This window comes from Geotrypetes seraphini, chromosome 2 (assembly GCF_902459505.1).
Source record: "Geotrypetes seraphini chromosome 2, aGeoSer1.1, whole genome shotgun sequence".
NCBI lineage: Eukaryota > Metazoa > Chordata > Amphibia > Gymnophiona > Dermophiidae > Geotrypetes > Geotrypetes seraphini.
Genome location: NC_047085.1, coordinates 331871426 through 331888361, shown reverse-complemented (window position 1 = coordinate 331888361; position 16936 = coordinate 331871426). Strand labels below are relative to the sequence as shown.

At 40.6% G+C, this 16936-nt stretch overlaps 1 protein-coding gene across 5 annotated transcripts in view; it reads left to right on the top strand.

The window, feature by feature from the left end:
• Nucleotides 1-16936, top strand: part of ELMO1 (engulfment and cell motility 1) — a 668619-nt gene that overhangs the window by 355883 nt on the left and 295800 nt on the right. For all 5 annotated transcript variants that reach the window (XM_033930221.1, XM_033930218.1, XM_033930220.1 and 2 more), the window contains one exon: nucleotides 4441-4549. In XM_033930221.1, the coding sequence (XP_033786112.1) occupies nucleotides 4441-4549 (109 nt within the window). The remainder of the gene's footprint in view (nucleotides 1-4440; nucleotides 4550-16936) is intronic.

Below are 16936 nucleotides of genomic sequence, written 5' to 3'. Positions count from 1 at the left end.
ACCTGTCAACGCACTATTTCTGTTCATCTTTTAGTGAGAATTCTGCTTTATGTGCTTCATGCTGCAAAAACAGATAAACACATTAACAGAGAAAAAAATTGTTTGCAAGTACTGTATTTTTCGCTCCATAAGACACACCCGACCATAAGATGCACCCACCTGTGGAGGAAAGACCAGAAAAAAAAAATCTGAACCAAATGATGTGCCCTGTACCCTGTCCCCCTTCTGGTGGTCTAGTGGTAGGCTGGGCAGGGTACGGGGCACGTCTAATGGTAGGCACATGTAGTGGCAGCCAGTTAGCCAGCTATCTCCCAGCTAGAGAGTTGCACGGGGACAGAAATCCCACCCATCCCCGCCAGGATCTTCTCCGTCCCCATCAGGATCCTCTCCGTCCCCACCCATCCCCGCAAGGAATTACCTCCATCCCTGCCCGTCCCCATAAAAAGCAGCAATTACTTCTGACAGGATCATCAATTCCACAGTTTCTTTTGTGTTTGCGCTGCTGTTTTCCTTGTGGAATCTCTTTGGTGGAACCCTTTTTTTGTTTTTTGTTCAGGTAATTAACTTATAAACCCCCTCTTTTACTAAGGCTGACATGTCCATTATATTATATGGACGAACCCTGCTTCCAAAGCCTTCCATCCCCGTGGGAGTCCTGTTGGCTAGAGGGGAGTCCCCGTGGGAGTCCCGTGAGCCAGAGGGGTGTACCTGTGGGAGTCCCGTGAGTTATGGGGGATTCCCACGGGAACCCCGCAGGACCATAATTGCAGCCATTAGTGCTGAAGAGATGTGACTGGCTACTATTTGGTTTTTTGCCAGGTACTTGTGACCTGGATTTGTCACCGTGAAGATGGGATGCTGGGCTAGATAGACTATTGGCTTGACCCAATAAGGCTATTTATACTTAGAGCTTTTATCTTTCCTTTGCTATTCCATGTCCCGGTGTCTAATTTTTTTTTCTTTTTTACCATACCATGCCACAGAAGTAGCATTAGAAGAGGTGGTATGCAGGAGAAGAAAAGCACTGTACTATCTCAGAGATGTTTCTCTACAATTCTATCACTGTAAACAAGGTTGGAGGACCATGGGGGCAGCAGCAGATAAAGTGAGAAATGCTGAGCTGCACGAGTAGAGAAAAGAGAATGAAAGAGATCTAGGTTACCGGAGAGCAGAGAGCCAGTGTGTGAGACCAGGCCCCTTAAGCATGTGATAATGCATGTTTGTAATGAACTCGTTCCAAAAGTGGGAGAAACAGCTCTATCAGCTGTAGTATATGTGCACTGATTCTCACTGTACGATAGTGATTATGGAACTACACCTTTCAAACTGCTTTTCTTTCTCCTCTCCTGATCAGACATACAAAGTACGCATACCAACATACATGTACAGACAAACATAGTCCCCCCATGCCCTATGCCTTACACACACAGCATATACATACATTTACATGCAGAGAGCCTGGAAAGAATTATATGAGCCATACTGTGCATGCTTTTCTCACTTGTTGAGTTATCTATGTTGATGCAAGCCACTTTTTATGCCAGTTGAATTACATTTACTCTTTCTTGTACCTCATTTAGAATTGCTTTATTAGAGAATGATAGTCTGCTATTGGAAAATAATAATAATAACAATTAAGATACCGCAGGACCGTGAAGTTCTATGCGGCTTACAATGATTAGAAATGTTACAGATTGAATGGAATAAACAAAGGACAGACTTAGCGATCGTTTGTTGAGGACTAAGATTGGTTTCCCAAGTATTTCAGGAACAGATGTGTTTTTAGGTGTTTTCTGAATTCCCCATAGGTAGTAGGCATTGGCAATTGTTCAAAGTCTTTACCCCATAGTGCTGATTGATGTACGAAAAGATGTTGGTGATGACTTTTAAATTTACAACCTCTAACCGGTGGAGAAACAAAGTTCAGGTGTGAGCTTCGCTTTCGGGTGTTCCATCTTAATATGGAATATTCTCTATGCCTTAGAGTAGCCAGAATGCTTTACCCAATCTCCCTTGTTTAGTGGTTTTAATGTTCTTTAAAAGCAGTTTTGACCTTTTTCTGTGAGTCAAACAGTAGTAGTTCTTGGACTCGGCTTCTAAACCCATCTGTGTGTGAAAATTGAAATAAAATCTGAATTTTTACAGGTAAGAAGTTTTGTACTTTAAAACTAGTTTATATTCTAATTCTCCTTATTGTCCAACGGTTATTTTCCTGTCAAATGTTTCATGAATTGCTGGCATGTTATTTCAATTAAATTTGATTATGGTTGCCTCTTTAGTGACAGGAAGATTGTATGAAGGGGTGTTTATATTTCAGAATGTTCCTGAATTCTAATTAGCGCATATCAATTCCAGAAGTATGTCACCTGTTAGATATATCTATTTGTAAGCTTCTACATTCCATTTTGAATTTAACCCATTAGTCCTCCACCATTAGTCCTTAGTAGTTTTGATTTACTGTCTACTGCTTATGTGTTATGGAAGCTAAGGGGGATTTGAGGTCAGTGTTTTATTATTTCCTCATGTTTAAAAATGAACGTAGATTACAGTAAATTATCCATATATTAACATTTTTACATATTTCTCTTGCTGCAAGATGAAAATATAATCTGTGAGAGTCATAAAACATTAGCAGCACCACGGTGATACAAATGAGTTTCCATAAGGTAGCTCTGAGCGCCAGGACATGGAAGTTATTCTAATTACATTAGAGTCTCAATTAACCAGGACTTTTACCCAACCAACAAAAGAATCACCAGTGGGGAAAAAAAATGTTACCCAAAGCACCAGCGCGGCAGGGTCCTAAACCACAAAGCCTTCCTCCCACCCTCAAGCCCCTTAGTGGCAGAAGCAGGCTGCAGTCCTGAATCGCAAGCTCCCTCCCCCTCTCTCTCTTTCTCTTCCTTACCCAAATCACAGCGGTCATCAGGAGGCAGCCTCAATACAGGCTGCTTGTGGGCAGCCCCGGCAGGGCCTTTCCTCTGCCGCATCAGTTCCGACTATATAGCAAAGCACCTATTCTGTAAGGATATGCACAAGTAGTATAGTGAATATATACAAGGGGGGTGCCATACACATGGGCGGATCATAGGTAGAGACCTCATCTACCATGGAACCTACACAGCACTGCTGTGGTAACATACATTTGTTTTCCAGTAATAGCAAATCCTCAGTGTATGCATTTAATCATTATTCTTTGGCATATCATGGAGATGCATCAGTTTTTACTAGTTGCGGCTATATTAGCTACTGATAATTAATGATGGCCAGTGCATAGAAGATATTTGGCAAGTAGATATTTCTTCTACAGCTTTCTTTTAAACCATTTTTTACTGTTGTATATTGTATTTACTCTTGCTGTTGTATGGGTTTAAAAATGTGTGATGTTACATTAATTATCTTGTATCAGTTTCAGCATTCCATGGGCTATGTGAAATGTCATTAAATACATAAGAGATAAATTGGGTTTTCTATCTTGTTGTTATAATATTGCACCGCACAGAGCTTTTTTCATTGACAGAGGAAGTTTTTTATGCCAGTGAGGTTGGTACCCTTGATACCTTTAGCCACATCTTTTGCATGGTAAGGGTTGGGTTCTGAGACCTTTTTTTCTCCTCTTAGTTTTTGAATAAGCCTGTGCAAATGTTATGTTGCATTAAATACTCCATGTTTAGTACCTCGCACATTTCAAGTGGAAGAGTCATATAGTAGTTGTTTGTTGAATTTCACCATACTTGTGTCGTTGTGATTAAATACATAAGTGACATCTTTATTTTTCTTCCAGAAAACAATCCTAATAAATAAATACAACACCAAAGGCATAATTTGAAAAAAAAACATGACTTAAAAAATCTAAAAACAAGTTGAAAAATTTTCAACTATCAAGCAGGCAAAATGTATAATGATAACTTTTAATAGGACTATTATAATATATTTAATTTTTTTGTAATCTAATAAAAAGGGCAATGAAGACTAAGGGCTCCTTTTATCAAGGCACAATACGGGGGTTAGCGCGTCGGACATTTCATCACGCGCTAACCCCCGCGACAGCCTAAAATCCTAACGCCTCGTCAATGGAGGCGTTAGGTACTAGCGCAGCAGGCGGTTTAACGCACGGTATTCCGCGCATTAAACCGCTACCGGGGTCCTTTTACAAAGGCGCAGTAGCAGTTTAACGTGCAGAATACCGCGCATTAAACCGCCTGCCGCGCTAGTATCTAATGCCTCCATTGACGAGGTGTTAGGATTTTAGGTTGCCTCGGGGATTAGCGCGTGATGAAATGTCTGATGCGCTAACCCCCGTAGTGCGCCTTGATAAAAGGAGCCCTAAGGAAAGAAAATAGGAGGAAAAAACCCTTCCTCCCATCCTATCTACATTTGTGTGCACATGCACATCTTGTAAATGATTAATATGTCATATATGTTCACTTTCCAATGCAGATTGTTCTGGAAAACAGTAGCCGAGAAGACAAACATGAGTGTCCTTTTGGTCGCAGCAGCATTGAGCTAACAAAGATGCTTTGTGAAATCTTGAAAGTAGGAGAACTACGTAAGTTCATCTTTTTAAAATAAAACTATCTTTCATAGCAGGGATGAACATCCAGAGTCTAGTATTCTTTCCTGCTAATGATAAATGAAGGTTCACAATCTTGATTGTTTTACCTAAACTTGGTTTCTCTGACTAGAATCAAGCTTTTTTTTCAAGTAATCTGTCACTTTAATTAGATGATGCACATTATTTCAATTGTCTGAGTTTTTTTATTTTCAAAGTTATCTCTTGTGAGCATGCATTAATGCAATTGGACATACATTTAATACAAACCCTGTTTTTATTCACTAATAGTGTGTGTTAAAGTGTCCATTGCTTTTTTGACAAGTTTTTAATAAACTCAATTTTTCTCCATTTTATGAGCATTTAAAGTAGTGGTTGTCGGTGCTAGTTCTCTTGGGAGGGGTTGGGACACAAGAAGCTTCTGGTCAGGGTCTTTCAGCCATGCTGCAATGGGGAAATAGAAGCAAGTTTAAAAAAAAATTACAGACCTGTGACAAAAATGTTCCAGGGCAGAATTTTAACTTTTTTTGCTTTGGCCTCTTGAGTAAGCCATAGGTTATCTACTTTTGCATGGGCAGAGTGGCAATTATTTCTGTGCTAAAGATGTACTCTGTGTTCATATGAAAAGATTCTCACTGAGAAAATGACAGCATACTCCAGGTAAGAGATGCTGTTTGCTGTCATCTTCTTCCTGTCAAGTAATTGCTTTGTGCTTGACTAGTGAGAAGTCGACATGTTGGCGGCATCACATGCAGGCAAAGGAAGACATCATTTATTGTTGCCTCAGACCAGTGATTTGTATTTTAGAGCATGTCACCAAGCAATAGAAGTAATCTTTTGGAACAGAGCACCACAGATCAGACAGGTACCTAGCTGGGCTAGGACAATTGCAAGCCCTCATAACTAGACGTGTTTGATATTTTTATGTCCAGAATCCAATCTATAATTGGCTAACACTCTTAATCCCTCGGGGAAAATGTTTGAACTTAGAAAAATATAAAATAAAAATTCTTTTGAATAATGGACATCAGTATGAGCCCTTGGCATGCAAATGAGAGATTGTGGGCTTGGGCAGTAACTCATAGGTGACCAGCACTAGGCATGAGTCTAAATAAGAATTGCCCCATACATCATCTAGTCCTATTTGATATTATCAATCTAATCAAAATTCCATTTAAATCAAAATCAAAACATTCACCCCGGGGAAAAAGTACAAAATTGAAAAGAGAAAAGATGAAAAAATACAAAATAAACTCCCAAGAATCGTCACAATATCTAATAAATAGTTAAGTACAAAGTGCTTACAAAAAATTCATGCTAGAGTTGTCGTGCTGCGTTGCTGCTTATTGACATTTCATAATATCACTTAATGACAAAAAGTGCCTAAAAATATTTTTAAAAAATCATGAAAAAATGAAAAAGTTGATATTGAAACCCACAAGTTAAAAAGGTTCCTAAAAAGTTCATAAAGTTCATAAGAGAATGAATAAATATGCAAAGCCACAGTTCATAAATCAAATTGGGGAAAATGCATGTCCTATATAAAGTTCATACCCCCTCGTGACAATTCACAGCACCACTTAATGCATGAAAAAATTCATCCAAAGTTGTTGTTCAATGAGAAATACTAGCTGAATCTTGTTGGAGAGATATACTGCCACACAAAATTTTAGTATCACCACTCGACAGAGAGCTCCGTTTCACCATCTTCATCAGGAGCAGAGATTGCCAACAAAACAGTAATTTAACAATGCAACAGAGGCTACTAAGACCTGTCGGCACAATCTTCGGAAGCGTGTAACAATCAAACAATCGCTGACCTCTCATACTGAGGATACCCCGCTTCACAAATATTTTCATAATTTAATGAATTTCACGGTTTTGTGTTGTTTTTACACAGGTTTGTTAATCAGTAGATTACCACTCTCAGAACTCTTTGACTATTGTTCTGCCTTTTGGTCTGTGTCAAAATCTTAAAAGGCATTTCAAAATGACATAATCATTTTGTCAAATTTCTAGCTCATTTAAAATCTGAAAACTTGATGGTAGTCCTTAAGATTAACTCTGAGACCTTTATGCTTGGGCATTAATTATGGTTGCTAAGGACTTTACCTGGTGGACACATGTAACTTTGACCAGCCTATATGGCTCACTTGTTTACCAACTATCTAACCAACCAACCAGTGTTGTATTTTTGCATTATGCTGTAAGTGTCTTGACTGCCTTTATATGCCTGTACATATTTTAACTGGGCACCCAGTGCTGCTATTTGCAGTGCCTCGGCTTTTGTTTGATCTTATTTTCAAAGCAACTTGTTGCTTGGCAAACAGAAGCAATTAAAACTTGACAGGAACTGGAATATTACCTTTACTGGTTGCATCTGTTCTCACTGGAGAAGCCAAGGCATTCAGCAGATGGAGGCAGGAAAGGAAAGATAAAACCAAAGCGGAAAAGAAGCCTTTCCTCACCCATCCCCAGAAAAAACCTTCAGAAAATCAAAATGCAGATTTTTTTTTTTTTTTTACCAATTATTTAATTGGATAAAACTCAAAAGGTCACATTGCTGAAAGACACCACAATGTGGCTGCAAATTGATTTTCAGATGCTTTTGACTTTTATTTTAGAAGCCTTTTGTGTAAAGCTTCTGGGCTTAGCTTTGAAACTGACAATAAGAAGAAAAGCTGAGGGTAGAATATTGTGCTGATGACAGTTCTCATAGTTCAAAAATGGAAAAAAAATGAACAGATGCTGCTTCTACTCTGTGAGCTGACATATTTTACATCACTTCCTAATAGAACACATGTATATGTTAATAAAATGCTTTGCAGGACATTTGTTTATTAAAAATGTAATATACTGCTAATGCTAACAAAAGATCACAAAGTGGTTACAGGAAAACCAGAATAGATGAAAAATGAATGCCTTAAAAAATAGGGCAGATCTTTACATTTCATTCATATAACCAGACATAAAAGAATGTTTAGAACTAAATCAGTCACGCCAAAGAACCATTGCTGTGTGATTCCAAAGGAATCTGAACTATTGAGCTCTGATCCTAAGTGTCAGTAAATATGTATGTTCTGACATATATCTACTACAAATGCCTGTTCAAAGAAAAACGTTTTTAAAAGTCTTAAAACTCTTAAAATTCTCTTCAGGACGCAGATGTCTAAGTAATTAATTCCAAATAGATGGGGCAGTCAAATAAAATGCTTTGGCCCTGGTAAATTCCCATTTAGCTTTTTTAATTGATGGGACAACCAGTTTCATCTCATAAAACTCTAATTTAAAAAAAATGTTAAAAAACATCAGAGAGAAACATGAGGAAAACCTGTGGTTTTACTTCTAATTACCTGTATTCATTGTTGAGTGTCATTGATATATAAGGCCAAAGCAGAAACGAGTGGGTCAGTCGAGATGTTTCCAAATGAAATCTTTATTGATGGAAAGAAGTGGTACAATTCTGCAGAGAATGACTCTACGCTGCAAGCATTTCGGTATAGAGGACTATACCTACTTCAAGAGTCTTGGCCACACAGATGGTGGCATTAATAATTGGATGATATCTCCTGTGGATCCAATGCTGGGTGCATAAATATGGAAATAGAGCTTTAATACTTTTATATATGTTTTTTTTTAAACTTGAGAAGAACTGGTATATGGAGAGAACTCCAACGAAAAAACTCCAGTCTTGAAGAAGATATCATCTAATGATAAACGCCACCATCTGTCCTTTGGGGGGAGGGGACAGGCCTTCAGGGTGGGGTGCATGCCTTCGGGAGGAGGGCAGGCAGGTCTTCAGGGGTGGGGTGCAGGACTTCAGGGGGGACAGGCAGGCCTTCGGGGGGACAGATAGGCCTTCAGGAGGGTAGTGCAGGCCTTCAGGGGGACAGGCCTTCAGGGGTGGAGTGCAGGCCTTCAGGGGGAATGGTGAAGGCCTTCGGGGGGGGGACAGGCCTTTGGGTGAGGGGGGCCCTGGTGTAGAAATACACAGAGGGAGGGAAGAGGGGTTCAAAGAAACGTGCATATGCTGGACTTTGGGGGGAAGAAATAATGGGTCTAAAAACAGAGAAGAGGGAGAGAGATGGTGGATAATGGAATTTAGGGAGGGAATGAACAGTAAGGGAATAAGTTGGACACAAGGGATGGTGTGGAGGGTGTGGATAGGAGGGTAGTTGGGAAGAGAAAAGGAGAGATGGTGGACCCTGGGGTGGTGGGGAATGAGGGAGAGATGAAGGATGAAAAGGTAGTTGAGAAAAGGTGGATCTGGGGATGGAGACGAAAAAAAGGAAATATGCCAGACTTCCAGGGGAGGGAAGGGAAATGGAAGGGAAGGACAGAGATGGAAGATTGATGGTTAGCACGGAGAAAGAAGAAAACGATAAATGGGCAGGAGACCCTGGCAAACGAGTTATCAGAAGACAACCAGAGCCTGGGAACAAAATGATATGAATAATGACCAGCCAACAAAGGTAGGAAAAATGATTTTATTTACAATTTAGTGATCAAAATGTGGCCGTTTTGAGAATTTATATCTGCTGTCTATATTTTGCACTATGGCTCCCTTTTACTAAACCGCAATAGCAATTTTTAGCGCAGGGAGCCTATGAGCATCGAGAGCCCCGCAGGGCATTCAGTGCAGCTTCCTGTGCTAAAAACCACTATCGCGGTTTAGTAAAAAGGGAGGGGGTGTATTTGTCTATTTTTGTATAGTTGTTACTGAGGTGACATTGCATAAAGTCATCTGCCTTGATCTCTTTGAAAACCCCCCGGCAATTTAAGGATGTGTGGAGGCCATTGATGGATTTTATTTTTGTAAAGATTAAAAATTATTCTTCCCTGAATTAAAAAGTTTAAGAAAATAAGGGGGGCAGGGGGGGCGGGTATTTTTTGATTATAATTGAAGAATATATTTATCATAATTATATAAGGATGGGGGATATTATATTTTATAAGGATTATTTATAAGATGTCAAGTGTATTTGAAAGTGAAATTGATAATACTTAAGGATGGGACTGGCTTCGATCCCTTCCATCTCTGTTAGCAGACTGCTGATCATTTCTAGTGGATGTGACCAAGAAGGAAGAATAGACAAAAAAAGAAATCTAGGATGGTAATCTTTTTGTGCCTGTGCCATCCTTTCAAGTCCATTACCATAAAATTTGTCTTTGGTTCTATTTGGGTTACTGATCATTTAAGGTGTCTGATTTACACATCTTTTAAAACTTCTTCTACAAATTTGACTTCTATACAGTATCTTGCCTATAGCTTTAACATTAAAAAGCACTGTCTAAAAATAGGCATGCAACATTAGGCTTTCTGTATTATTTGTATAACTTCAAACTGAGGGCACATATCAAAGTGTTTCCTATAAGTATAGCAGTTTGTCTGTCACTGAAAACTGCCCCCATCCCACCCATGGGTAAAAGGAATTTGCATTGTGTCACAAGTCCGACTCCTGTGCCAGCCTTGTGCCAGTTAAAAGACACAGAAACAACCGCATTAAGTTAGTTAGGGCAGATCAATGGGTCTCTGCTGGGCAGAATCCAGAGTATAGTGATCATGCTGAGCCCACACCGAACACTAGTCAAAGAACACTACCCTGCACTCTTCTGCAAATACAGCCAGGGAAAACAGGACTCTGTCCCTTTAAGGCAGGGATACCCACACTCTTTGGGCTTGCGAGCTACTTTTAAAATTACCAAGTCAAAATGATCTACCAACAATAAAATTTTAAAAAACACAAAGCACACTGTACGCAGAGAAAAGGTTAATCATCATTTATATTCCGGGGGGGTTTCTTTCTTTCTTTTTTTTTTTTTTTTTAATACTTTATTCATTTCATATCTTAAATCAAGTACAATAAATACAAATATACTATATAGACCTTAGAAGAGGAACAGTATTATGCAGCTGAACAACTCATTTGCTGTGTGATAAAGCTGTTGCAGTATTTGTATACTAGTAAACTAGCACATTAGATAACTGTGAGCCTGCCAGGACAGATAAGGAAAATGCTTGAGTTCCTAATTTGTAACCCGTTCTGAGCTCCTTTGGGAGGACAGGCTAAAACATTGAATAAATAACAAAAGTGACTGTCTTAATTAAAAATAACTGCTGGTTAACTAAACTTTTGTCCATAGATTCCTGTTTGAATCCTAATTGGACCTAATGTCAACACAGAAGTTGAAAGCCAAAAATGACTAAGGGCTCCTTTTACTAAGGTGCATTGGGGCCTTAATGCGCGGAATAGTGCGCGCTAAATTGCCGCATTGAGCTGGCGTTGTTCTAGAAGCGTACCGCGTGGTAATTTTGTGCGTGCGCTAAAAACGCTAGCACACCTTAGTAAAAGGAGCCCTAAGTTTTATATAGCTTTATATTGTTTAATTGTCACTTATAACCGATGTAGGTGCATTGGACCTTTGTACCCACTAGCATGCTTTTCTAACTGTTCTCTCTGTTGAAAGAATTCTGCCTCTCCAATAATATGTTATAAAAATTCATGAGCAGGTTCAGCTACCCTCAACTTTTTTTTTAATCCGTGGTTTTTCTTAGCTGTTCTCAAATTCTTCAAGTCTGAGATTTATAATTATGAGAAGTGGCAAGGTAAAGGATTGGGTCTGATTCTCTAGTATCAGTAACTTATATGTAAACAGTTCATACTATGGTTTACCCTGCAAATACTTATGATTCTGCTGCTGTTCAAGTTTCTGTATATACTCGAATATGTCTGTTTCTCTTGTTGACTGATTAATAAACATGATTACAAAAAAAAAACAAAAACCCTGAGATTTTGGATTCCTTTTACAAAGCCGCGCTAGAGCCTTAACGTGCAGAATAGCGCATGCTAAATTGCCGTGTGTGCTAGCCGCTACCGCCTACTTTTGAGCAGGTGGTAGATTTTCGGCTAGCGCGCGCTAATCCGACGCGTGTTTTAAAAACGCTAGCACACCTTTGTCAGAGGAGCCCTTTGGGGGGAAAAAAAAAAGGGTCTATAAATGGCAGTCTCGGTTTATATTCGAGCCACCACCTTTTTAAATCTTAGCCATTTTTTCTTCTGCCTGACCATTCACGAGCCGTATATCCCTTTTTACTAATTTGAGTTTAATACAGTAATCTTTTCTGTTAGGTTTATTTTCCCTTATTTTTTCTGCCACTCCTTTGGAAAACCGCATAAGCGGGTGTGCCGTGAGAGATTCCAGAATTTATTTTTAAAAATTCCCTTCATAAGAAATAATTCATTAAAAAATATACACTAGAATAAATGACATGTATGCAAGAGTTTGTCACTAGCAACGCCGGCACCTCTCTTTCTCTTCACCTCTAACATACCTCTGTAAATGTCATCAAGTTTTCTTTGTTTTCTTAAATTTTCTCAATAAATATAGAATCAGTACCTATTCATATGCAAATGAAAGGAATTGAGATCCAGTGCAATTCAGATTTGAAAACAAAATAGAGTGAAATTTGCTTGCTTGAATTTTACAAATATTTGCCAGCCAAGTTTGAAAATACTTGAAAATTCGCATATGAAATAATTTCCATGTTTGGAAGTACATGTCGGTGCGAGCAGTTATGAAATGAAATAAGTCTCCTATCAGATCCAGAATTACTGACATTCACCTTGAGTCAGTTTTAAAAGTAATCACTGTGGATAAGGTTTCCCCCGAAATAGGAAAAATAGTAGCAGAGAAGAGATGTCAGGAAGAAAGCATTAATTTTAGCGTTGCTGTTGTACTTTTTGAAATAAACCTGTTTCTATGAAAAATGACATTTTTGCTTTTTTGCGGCCCACATAAACTTAAACCTTGTTTATTTGGCCTGTGACAGTTTTTGAGTTTGACATGCTTGTCATAGTTTGTAAACCAAGGAGTCAAGCATGCTATCAAGGCTTAACTCTGCAATAAGCACAACACAATCTTTGGATATCTACTGTGTTCTTGAAAGAAACTTCCAGTGCTTTAGAGTAAGTCTTTCTTTCCTGACAATGTAATGCCTTCCTATTCACCTGAATCTGTGGTGGAGTTATATTCATTCATTCATTCATATTATGTGATACCATGCCAACTCACAACCTGGCTCCCTTGGGACATTATACTGCAGCTGGTATGATTTAAAAGCACAGAAAAGCGACATAAGAAGAGAGCTGGGGTTCCTGCTGCTGCTGTTGAAATAATTGCTTTGGAAATTCCTTTTCCAATTACCAACAATGTAGGAGAAGCCCTGCTTTGGATATCTGCAGTAGTACACCTCTGACTATTCAGCATTCACTGACCATCTTGACCCAAATTGCTGTTAGGCAGCTCATAAAGGCCAAGTTTCAAAGCTGGGTGCTAAAATCCACCATGCAACACCACCATAATATAGTTCAAGGAACAGTATGCAAATGATATGCACACTTAATTTGTACTAGTAAATTGAAAGGAGCGGGAGGAGCATGCCTGGCATGCACACAAAGATTTTGTGATGTGTACATGCTCAGACAATTTACCCCATTAAAAAGAAAGAAAAAAACAACCAACACTCTCCTGCGCTATTGACTCCCCTGAACAATCCCCTCCCCATCCCCATCCCCCAAAATAGGCAGAAGGGATGCCTACTCCCTCCTGCCACTGGGCGCCCCCAAACCTCCCCATAACATTTAAAAAATTTGGAAGCAGGAAGCCTGTTCTGAGGGCACAGGGAGGTGCCAAAGGCCCTGATTGGTTCAGACACCTAAGGCCCCACCCAAGAGGTGGAGTCTTAGGCATCTGAGCCATTCAGGTCATAGGCACCTCCCTCTGTATCATGAATACAGAGGGCAGTGCCTAAGGCCTGATTGACGCAGGCACCTAATGCCCCCCCCTCTGTGCATCACATGATGTACCAGGGAGGGGGGAAGGCCCATAATTTAGTACTGACGTGCCCAAACCAGGAGCATCAGAGTGGGCTTCCTGTTTCGAACTTTTCAAAAAGGTACAGGGAGGTTCAAAGGGGTGGGGAGGCATCCGGTGGCAGGAGGGAGTGGGCATCTTTCCTGCCATTTTGGAGGGGTTCAGGGGGGACATTGGCTTAGGGGTGCTTGACGCAGGGGAGGGCATGGCACAGGTGTGTTCTGCTTGGCAGGAGGGAGTGGGCATCCTCCTGCCCATTTTATCTCATGCCGCGTTTGTCAGGGGTCATTGGGGGGAGGGTCATCCTCGGTGGTGGGGGACTTTTTTTTTTGGGTGGGGGGATAGATATTTTGCGTGTGTAACACACGCAAAATATTTGTGCCATTGAAAAAAAAAAGAAAACCAGTCAGGTCTAGACCAGTCGGTTTTTCTGATCGTTAAAACCTCTTTTTGGGGAGAGGGGGGAGGAGGGGAATAGCCAAGCAATATTAGTTCATCAATCACTTGGCTACTTTGCATGGGGTTATAGCTAATTTGCATAGCCGGATCAGAAAATGGGTGATTAAGGGGAAAAACATGCAGTAGACCATTTTGTGCATTTGGTCAGTAAAAGTGATCGTCGTTAAAGCTGACTTCAGTTTATCTAGCCCTTGGCCTTAGAGTTAAGAATGTTCAGTTCCACCTCCTTTTAACTCATTTTACTAATTTGTTCTAAATAAACAGTATGAGGGGCATAATAAAAAAAAAAATGTCTAAGTCCCCTTTTGGCCTAGGCCCTAAACGCTGAAAATAGAAGCAGGGAAAATGTCCATTCTCAAAAAAAACAACCAAAGGGAGTTTAAAAAAAAAATAATAATAATGGCCTGCCTTTACGTTCAGCTGTTTAAACACCCAGACCACCACTACGTCTACACTAACAACATATAATCAATAAAAAAAGCCTTAGTCCCAAACGCCCAACACAAGAGCTTTTAGGTGAAGGAGGGGCCAGTCCTTCGCCTAAAAGCTGGATTCTGTAACCGGTGTCTGTCAAAAAGAACACCGATTACAGAATCCACAGAAACACACACACACCCCAGCATTGATCGCGGTAGGAGAGATAGCCAATCTCTCCTGCCGCAATCCATCACCCCCCCCCCAACTCAATCCAGGCAGGAGGGAGCATAAGCCCTCCTGCCCTGGTGAAATCCCCACCCCCACCCCCATTAAAATGCAGGCAGGAGGGATTGCAGAGCCTTCCTGCCCAATACGCCCCCCCACGACCTCCCCCCGAACCCTCAATCGGCCCCCCCACCTGCTGACCCCGCAACCCCCCACCAACCCCGCAACACCACACCCACCCCTGACACCCCCCGTACCTTAAAAAAGTTGGCAGGACGGATGGGTCCCAAGCAGGGCCGCCATCAGAAATTTCTGGGCCCCTTACTGAGCAATCCTATTGGGCCCCCCACGCACCCCTTCCCCCCCCTGACCCCCCCTTCTTCCATGGGCCAAATACACATATACTTTTCTCTGTCGCCGCACTCTTTGACCAAAAGATTTGTAAGCCTGCAACCACGTCAAGGTAGACTCTTTCAGCAGGGCCCTAACCTAACCTAAACTAAACTAATCTACACCTATCTATTCTAAACTAACATATGTCTAATACTGAACTAATAACAAACTAACAAACATCTGCATAATAAATAACTAATAAATAATAGTGCTAGTAGCTATAATTCACTTTTGAATGTAAAATCTCAGTTAAGGATTTCTTTTGACCTTTGTAGGCCAGAAGTAGATCACAATTGCACAATATTTTTTGTAACAAGTATTAAATGTGTTTTTATAAATACTGTAAGCTTAACAAATATATCAGAAAAAACTACACGTCTGAGCACATATCTGAACATATACATCTGTATGATCCCATCCTCCTCTGCTTGCCTATAGCTGCATCATGCATGTTAAAAATGTACGATATGTTGATATGTGCACCTTCCTTCCTTCCCATCCATCCTCCTCAGCCTGTCCTTACACATCCACAGCTGCATGTTAATGATGATGTATATGTTATGATGATAAATAAGTGCATATGAGCTCATCATTAACATGCAGCTATGGATGAATATAAAAAAGAAACAATATTCTTTACACTTGTCAATTTATAAATTAGCGTCTTCTCCCCATTCTCTCTTCCCCATTTCCCTTCAGCGTCCTCAGCCCACTCTCTCTCCACTTTCCTTCAGCACACGCACATAAAAACAAGCAAGTAATTTATATCATTTTCATTCTATTTATTCATAGAAATTAAAGTCTAAATAATGCCAGTCACATAAGAAAACATGATTTTACACAAATAATTCCCTGCACAGTCAAGCCTTCAAGTATTACTAGATGTCTTTCAGCAGTTCCCCTCCCTCCCTCCCCCTTACCTTTGTGGCCAAGTCAAAATGATCTACCAACAATAAAATTTTAAAAACACAAAGCACGCTGTACGCAGAGAAAATGTTAATTATCATTTATATTCCACGGGTTTTCAAAGAGGTCAAGGCAGATGACTTTATGCAATGTCACCTCAGTAACAACTATACAAAAATAGACAAATATTCCCCCTCCCTTTTTACTAAAACGCGATAGCAGTTTTTAGCGCAGGGAGCTGCGCTGAATGCCCCACGCTGCTCTCAACGCTCATAGGCTCCCTGCGCTAAAAAACGCTATTGTGGTTTAGTAAAAGGGGGCCATAGTGCAAAATATAGACAGCATATATAAATTCTCAAAGCAGACACATTTTGATCACTAAATTGAAAATAAAACCATTTTTCCTACCTTTGGTAATTTCATGAGTCTCTGGTTGCACTTTTTTCTTCTGACTGTGCATCCAATAATTTTTCCCTTCTTTCAGCCTCCTGTATGCTTCCTCTCCTCCAGACCTCATTCCCTCCCCAAACTTTTTCTTTGTTTCACCCTGCCCCTTCTTTCTTTTTCTAAACTAAACTAAACTAAACCTTAGGTTTGTATACCGCGCCATCTCCACAAGCGTAGAGCTCGGCACGGTTTATAGGGTTAGGTTTCTCTCTCTCCATACCCCCTTTCTTTCTGTATGTCTGTTTTTCTCTCTCTCACCCTGCCCCCTTCTTTCTCTCTCCACACCCTCTTTCGTTCTGTATGTCTGTCTTTCTCTCTCTCTCTTTCCGTGCCCCATTTTTCTTTGTTTCACCCTGCCCCCTTTCTTTCTTTCTCCCTGCCCTCCCCTATGCCACCACCATTGGGAAAATGCTGCCACTGCCACTGGGGAATAGGCTGCCACTGCCGCCATCGGTAACAGGCCTACGCCGAGTTTGCCCTGCTTCTCTTCCCCGCGGGGCCGACCAACTCTCGCCACCCGACATCAATTCTAACGTCGGAGAGGACGTTCTAGGCCAGCCAGGCAGCAATTGGCTGGCCCAGAACGTCCTCTCCGACGTCAGAATTGACGCGAGTGGCGAGAGTTGGCCGACCCCACAGGGAAAAGCAGGGAGAACTTGGCGC